This window comes from Hyposmocoma kahamanoa, unplaced genomic scaffold (assembly GCF_003589595.1).
Source record: "Hyposmocoma kahamanoa isolate Upper Pololo Valley unplaced genomic scaffold, ASM358959v1 202, whole genome shotgun sequence".
Taxonomy (NCBI): Eukaryota; Metazoa; Arthropoda; class Insecta; order Lepidoptera; family Cosmopterigidae; genus Hyposmocoma; species Hyposmocoma kahamanoa.
Window position 1 is genome coordinate 10,781,364 of NW_020653726.1, and position 8,135 is coordinate 10,789,498.

The window sequence follows — 8,135 nt, forward strand, 5'->3', positions numbered from 1 at the left end:
TCGGTTTGTTTGAAAAACAAATATACGCGATTTAATCCGGAAAAATAGTTTCCATTTCCTAAATAAAAGTTTTTATGAAAAAATCTACAAAACCTTATAAAACATGAAATCTTTTTGATATTTTTAGGAACATCTTAGGAGTTTGAATTGAAATCAGAACAGTTCTTGCGAAAAAATCGCTTGTTCCATGCAATGCCATACACATGGCTTTTCCACAGGTGAAACATGCGAATTTTGTTTTACGAACCTTATTGTCACTCTCTAATCTCCACATCTAATGTAGTGACCAAGAGCATTTTGCAATGATAGACCTGGAGGTTCATTGATTTGGGATGCGATTTTCTGCCAAATAGATGTAAGAATATTTTATTATCTTTTCGCAATCTTAGGTGTTCATGACCAACAAGCCTAATTTACAGATAAAGTCGATTCGATAAAGAAGTGTTCCTGCCTTGATTTTCACGAAAAAATGTTTGCGTTAAGAGGAGCTATATTCAGCAACCCATAAAGTAAGGTTATGGACCATATCCCTTCCCGTGTCCCTTTAACTTCCGCTACTCAAAACGGCAAAACGTTTGAATAACTAATAAGAAAAATACACTCATAAAACGTAAGAGGTGGGTATGTCACACCCGGCCACACTCCCACACTCCCGCCGGGTTAATAAATAAAACACCGAATTATCAATCTTTTATAAATATTCGTAAATATAGGTCAAATGTGGTACGGAGGGCCACATACTAATGTATACAAAAAGTAAAAATTCTTTTATAAAAATTGAACATCGTTTAAATTAACATAACGTTCAAATTGAAATCGCGAATAGTGACAGTTTGTATACTTCAGCGTGGCGCCATTCATATGTACAATTAAAATCAGAGGAAATATTTTCATCAATTTCATATCAAAAAGGAAACATCCATGCATTATTTTCTACACTTTATCATAATCTTATTGAATTGTAAAAATATTATACAATAACTATGTATAGGAACGTGAGTTGATTAAGGACAGAGTGAACATTTAGATTTGCTCTTACGCTGCTCTACAATAAAAGGAAACAATTTGTTTTTCGTTATAAAATTTCAAATTTGGTGGCATCTAAATCTAACCAGTAATATTAAAAGTTCACCCTATCCTTAGTCGTTCGTAAACTCGCAAACTGAATCTAAATCTAAACAAAATACATTTACTTGAACTGAAAACTTACTTTAAATGCAGTGTAAATTAATTATTATAATTCAAAGAGACTTAATGAATTTAAAAGCAGGGTTTACAATTCTCTTATATTAATAGTCCGAATCAACACACATAGCACGCGATAGAGTGTAGAAAATTGAAATATTCACACTGAATGGTGCATAAAACCAATAAAACATGGCACGAACATTTTGCCCATTTTATTTATACTCTATATGGACAACGCCAACTTACAAACTTAGTGGCTTGTTGCACCAAAACGACAAGGGATATATTACATAATGGCTTTGCATGTAACGAATGCGTCAAATGAATAAATGAAGAAAAATGAACCTGTACTTTTGCTCGTCTACCATTTTGATGCGGCCAGCCGCATCCCTACTTGGACTAGACATATCAACGGGTGTAGCATGAATCATGCTTTGTGCACGATCAGTAGTCGACGCATTCTCAACTTCTCGCTATTACAATCAGTCTTCACGTACGCTTACACGATAAGGTGTGCATAACTCGCATGACTTAATTTACTCAAATGTTTTATTGGTTTTACTTCTACAATGTATGACGAAAGAAAAGAGCTCGATTACATACACAGATGATTATCTTTTACAAACTAATTAATAAGAAATAACCATTTTAATACTTTAAGACATAAATAATAACACATTTTAAACAATTTAACTTGCTTTCTTTGACTTAAAATCTCTTATTACTATTTTGACTACACTAATAGTATAACCAAGTCCGTTATGTTACATAGTTAATTATCCTAAACTGACATAATGTAAAAGGCGGTAGGCAGACAAATTCTTAAAGCTATGGACTCAGAAACAGAGTGCAAGAGGAGCTGCTATAAGTCCCTAGGGCTTCTATTCCAATAAAACAAAATTAAATGCTTGCTAAAAGTGAGACGATAACCTCCTTTCTACGATAAATTTGTACAGTTAACCCTAAATTAAAATCAGTAAACAAAAATAAAAACAATGCCCACGCACAAAAGAAGTAACTAAAGTCGATGACTGTTTTTACAAATAACAACTATATATTTAAATACCAGGTTATTAACTATACGACAGGTAAAGTAAAAAAAATCGAAGGCTAAAATTATATCTTGTGAGTAATCAGAAACAAAGCCCTAGAGTTGTGTAATATATACTGTATCCCCTGTATAAACCAGATGCAAATGCAACGTAAATAACTCACATCTGTTTCATATATACACAAATCACAACGTAGCTCTACAGATACCCCATTGAGTAAGTGATTTCAAGAAACTTATTTCTAAGCGACAGCGAAGATCGTCGTTCTTAGCGGATCAGATATTCATAATAAATCTTAAATAATGATTGACAAGATTATTGCTCTTTTGTCAGGAGAATCACTGACGCCATAGGGTAAATGTCACGTTAAGTGCATTATTTCCACATCCATACACATAAATAGCTACATTAAAACATAACACACACTCACACTTACTATATACTAACAATATGATGGCTCGAACTAGCGTTAACTTAATAATGAATAAATGATCAGTCTTAAAAAATTCAAATCATCTGAGACATAGGAGCACAGCATGATGTACTATTACACTCTGCTGCTGAGTCTTACCTAAACAAAATACATTCAAAACTTACAAAGAAAGTATTAACAAAAAGCACTGCAAAGTTAAAAACTTTTAACAAAAATGTCAGCACATTAAAGCGAACAATAATGAAATCACTGTCAAGGATTATTTTACCTAGTGTTGGACCCACGCGAGTCCTTGCATCTAAGTCTTAAAAGTAAAAACGTGAAGCAAGTCCACTTTATTTTTTACATAATTCCAAGGATGATTAAATCATCAAAAGTCAATCTGTAGATTTGTCTAAACGCGATATCTTTAATATGAATAATTTTATGAAATTTTCCAGATTTCAATACAATACATGATGCATACTTATTTACGGGCATCCTAACAAATTAATAATCTACATGTAGACTGAAGGACGCATATAGTAAGCAATACATAATAATAATTAATTACGCTATGTACTTGGTTTAAATATGAATACATGTAACTCATGCTCCAATTAACTAGGTATGTATATCTCATATGCAGATTAACCCTTATGTTTAGGGAGAATTCAACAACATGGAATGCTCTAAAATTTCCGTCACTACGAAGACAACATTTACGTCTCCAAAACAATTTACTAATTTCCATTCTGAAGCAAAGCATTGGAAAATAAATAATAATTATGACACTGGATTATTACAATACTTAACTTATACCAATAATTTAAAAATGTCAAATAAGTTCACACTTAATTTATATTCTTGTCACTAAATATCAAGTGAAAGGGAGCATTTAAAAATTAATCAATTTTATTTGAAAATAATGAGTAATAAGTAAGTCAGACGTCTTGTAGCCGCATGCCTACAATACATAAATTAATTAATTACCTAATACAAATGTCAAATATTTATGTATTTTACTACTATTTAGTACAAGTATTTGCTTGATGATTTTAAAAACACTTGATACATATATTGCTGAAATATTACTTACAAACAACCCTTTAGTACCAATCTCATTTTGACTTATTGCTTCCTTGATGGTATTTGCCAACCTTAATTCCCAACTTTATAAGTAGTAGTACAAAATTATCACAAAGCCTATAATTATACAAGACCTTTCACACACTTGCCTAGTACTTACCTTTACTAAAGATGTCGTGAAGTTGTAATTGGCACGCGGCACACTATCCTTAATGTTGCTCCACCTATCTTATCCAAATCAGTCAACCCCAATTCATCATACAATCCAAACTGGAGTAACGCAAACGTCAAATTAATTAGATTTGAGACTAAACTAAGCACAGCGCCGATCGACAACACGCGACAATACACCCAACTGCTGTCCAACTACCGTTCCTCAATCAATTAGACTTCACTGAGTTAACAAAATAAAGACGCAGACTTATCGATTCGTCACTTTGGAAAAGATAACTAAATAACTAAAGATTTAAATCTATATTCGAGGAGGGTGAGAAGCGCTCGCAGAGAGGAAGCGAATAATAACGTGGTGGGACCGTAAAAGTACGGCAGCCGCTCAATGCGATCACGAGTGCTTTACGACGATCACTCCCGGTCGCGGGGGCGGCGCCCGCTCTACCTTCTTAGTGAGCGCCAGAGGTGCATCTCCAGACTCCTCGCGGAACAGGTGGTCGCCTTCCAAGTGACGAATGGCTTCTACAATAGTTTCCAAATTTTGGCGGCTGGTACTGGCTAAATAGAGCCGTGAGGGTGCTTCGTGTGCCGCATCAGGCAACACCTCTACTTCAACGCGAGGCTCCGCCTTGATTGCTGCCTCCAGCAGCGGTGCAGCGGGAGCAGAAGCGGTGGGCGGCGTGACTAGTGGCACATGCGGCGCAGTCAACGCCGTTCCCGCCGCACGGGTTGTCGGCACAACAGGCGCTTCTACCGGGACCTCTTCTATCACTTCACTCTCCACCTTGCAATCAGAAAGCTTGGTCTGCTCAAAAAGTGGAGCGTGACCATTTTCAGGGTACATCTGAGCTTCGAGAGTGTGTAAGCGATCTTCCAGCAATCGTCGCAGTCGCCGCTCGCGATCCAATTGTACGCGTAGTTCAGTGCCTTCGACTTCTTTCTTTTGAGATACACTTGTTACAGTAATGACTGCAACTGGCTCTGGAGATCGGGAGTTTGTAATAGTAGAATCTTCTGTAGAATCGGCGGGAATAACAGAAGATACATGTGAAAGAATCTCATTTTTTCTTTTCTTCAATGGTACTTCACCTCCTTCATGTTGATTGAGTAAACGTTTCAACTGACAGTTCTGAGATAGTAGTCTCGTCTTTTCTTGTTCAAGGGAGTAGATATACTCAGCAGTTTGTTGTAGTATAGCAGCCTGAAAATATAAAAAAAAACAAGTATAAGAAAGTATTACAATTTTTTGCTATTATTTAAGCACACAATTCGTTTATTTGTATTTTGCAGTAGAGATTAAGCTAAAATGCGTATTATTGAGAGATTAAGCCAAAATGCGTATTGTTGACTGCTACAAATAAACTTTACCTTGCTGAGTTTTTCTCCTTCGTGTCGCGGCAGCAAAGTACGCAGGGCCTGGAAACCAGCGTTGATGCTCTGCATGCGCCGGCGTTCGTTACTGTTGGCGATTTCTCGCCGAATTCTTTTTTCTGCCTCCATCGTTTTACTTCCAGATGTTGTATGTTTCTCACTCCTGCAATTGGCCATCACATTTAAAAAAATATATATATAACTAACTCCTAAACGAACATTCCAAGTCTGCATTATTTATAAGTAGTTTATTTGTTTAAAAGTAATGGTCATGTGCGATTTGGATTCGTACACCAAAGTTACAGAATTAAATTAACTTGCTGCTGCTGAAAAGTTTTACCTAAGACAAAATTTACTTTGCAAATGACAATGGATGATTAACTAACCATATTAAATGATTCTCATGATATTGGAGATTTCATGAGTCTGTGATTGTTTAGATTATTTTTTGGGTTTGAATTAAACACCTAACTTAGCCTGAAAAGCTAACTTAACCTAAATAATCCAACTTGTTTCTGCCCAGAGGGACTTCTGCATTTGTATAAAAAAAACCTAAGTTAACCTAAATAATCTAATTCGTTTCTGCACAGAGGGACTTCCGCGTTTGTATAATAAAAACCTAACAATCTTTATACAAAACAAACAACAACATAAATACGCAGTAAAAACTCTTTGTAAATGTACTGTTAAAAGCCAAGAGAAATAAGGAAAAAACAAATGCAATAAATGACGTTGAGATTTATTGTTGAAATTACGAAATTGTTACTGAATGATCATTACTATTTCAAAGTAACCTTTTTAAGAAATAACATTTTAAATAAAATGTAAATGCTATTAAATAAGTAATAATGTTTAGAAAACCAATAAAACATAATATACTTTCAAAATTTAAACAACACATGATATAATTATAATGGAATGTCAATTAAATTGCATGCTTTTTTGAAATAATTTTTGCATTAGGTAGTTGTCAAATGCATTTTTTCCCTTTAAATTTCACGACTTTCAAAAATTATTTTCTCGAAAACCTTTGGCGTCCTAATCCTGAATATTTTTGGAGTGGTTCCTTTTGACTAGGTCTATCTCCAAAATTAATTTGAACGCCCAACTTGACATCACGTATACTAAAGTTGAGCCGATTGCCCTTAAAATTGTCAAAATCCATATTAAACACTGCTACTAATTTGTAAGGCACTTTCCCTAAAGAAAAATTTAGATGAAACTCTTATAGCTGCTTAAATGTTGAAGCTTGTTGTAGTAAATAGACAGTTTACTACTGTCATTAGGGTCTGTTTTATAAATCTATCGGTTTTATTATATATTTGTTACAATTATTGCTTACTTTGAATATTATATTGGGACCTCTTCATAATGAAAGTCTATATCGAACAAAAGTCTTTACACAATGATTGCACACAAGGACTCCCGTGTGATAATACATAGTCAATATGTATAAATGGAAAGCAAAATATAGAATTGTATGTAAAAATATAGTTACAATGTCAAAATCATGTTCTAAATGTCTGTGAATGATTTCATTTACGCTAAATCGTACATGTGTTTGATAGTACGAATCATCTCAGCGGATTGGTAGGTGCGCATACTACGCCTATTTGATTTGTCCAAACATGGCGGCTCAACAGCTGACTATGGACCGGCAAGGGGCGGGAGTGGCGTCATATGGCCCGCGAAATCACCCACACTTGTCATAAAAGTAATATTTCTCATTTTCATAGAAAACATTAACGGTAATGATTGCTAAAATGGCAATTTGACAAGAAAATGTATACAAACTCAGCGACCACGCCGGTTATACATACCTGGCAAAAGCGTGATCCGATGCTTCTTCCTCGTACAAGTTATAATCTTCAACTTCTAGCAAACAAACATCATTGCCGTGTAATGACATTACTTAGTTTTACTAATATAGGGTATTCCGCATCTAAACTGCACTGATTACTTGCAAATATGTAGAAATTAGTCTCTACATGAGCCACAATGGCGGGAAATGACAATGAGCTCGGTCAGGTGACGCCACTGAGTTTTAGGACAATGTCTCAGTAATATACACATAAACCACTGATACAAACACATAAAACACACTCGTAATTCAAATAATAGCACTTTTTCTTGATTTTACTTGAAAAACTTTTTAAAAACAGCAATTTTATGGAGGGAGTCAAGGGCAACGTAACATCGATGCATACTACGCCAATGTTCTATAGTCTATGGATGGATAAAAGCATTGCCATTTACAAATATTTTATTTTACTCTAGCAACTATACAATTTGTGCGTTGAACTCTGGTTGAACTTGTTGAAGCGAAACAGAAAGATCGTGACACAATTATATAGAAAGAAACAGTACCATGTACTCTTATTCCCTTGAAATAATATTGATTTTTTTTTTTCGCTTAGTTCAAAGGTTTTCAGTGATTTTTATCAATCTTTGGAAATAAAGCTGAGGTGGAATTTTAAACACAACGATTCGATTACATTTAAAATATTGTTGACAATGTTAAAATACATTTTTTTTCCCAATGTATTTTATTAATAAAATTAAAATTTGTCTTTGAAAGAAAAAGTAAATATAATGTCTAATATAATACGGTGTTTATCACAAACTATGTATAGCATAATATTTTTTATTAACTTTTGTAAGTATAATTTATTATTTTTTACTTTTTTACGTTAAAAATGTTATAGAGAGGAAATGTTGTTTTGTTTATAATGTTGGCTCTCTCTCTCTGTCCCTTCGAATTGTTGTCTATGAAATTAATTAAGTGTTGGCAGCACTGAAGCGTCTTGAACAACGGGACCAATGGGAAAGAAGTTTCAATTTTGAATTTTGTT

General features: G+C 34.2%; 1 protein-coding gene across 1 annotated transcript; it reads right to left on the reverse strand.

Annotated features, from left to right (window-relative positions):
• Nucleotides 1-687: 687 nt before the first annotated feature.
• On the reverse strand, nucleotides 688-7,466 carry LOC113226977 (transcription factor AP-4). The gene is made up of 3 exons (XM_026459826.1): nucleotides 7,104-7,466; nucleotides 5,281-5,446; nucleotides 688-5,113 (listed from the first exon to the last, which is right to left on the reverse strand). Exons 1-3 carry the CDS (start codon nucleotides 7,190-7,192, stop codon nucleotides 4,304-4,306), a joined length of 1,065 nt encoding a protein of 354 aa, XP_026315611.1. The 5' UTR covers nucleotides 7,193-7,466; the 3' UTR covers nucleotides 688-4,303.
• Between the last annotated feature and the right edge of the window lie 669 nt (nucleotides 7,467-8,135).

Bases quoted from the DNA above. Each gene is read 5' to 3' on its own strand.
- LOC113226977 (XM_026459826.1), bottom strand. From the start codon at position 7,192: ATGTCATTACACGGCAATGATGTTTGTTTGCTAGAAGTTGAAGATTAT. The intron at 5,447-7,103 runs GTATGTATAACC...GGCCAATTGCAG, and splicing joins TCGGATCACGCTTTTGCCAG to GAGTGAGAAACATACAACAT. The intron at 5,114-5,280 runs GTAAAGTTTATT...TTATATTTTCAG, and splicing joins AAGGAGAAAAACTCAGCAAG to GCTGCTATACTACAACAAAC.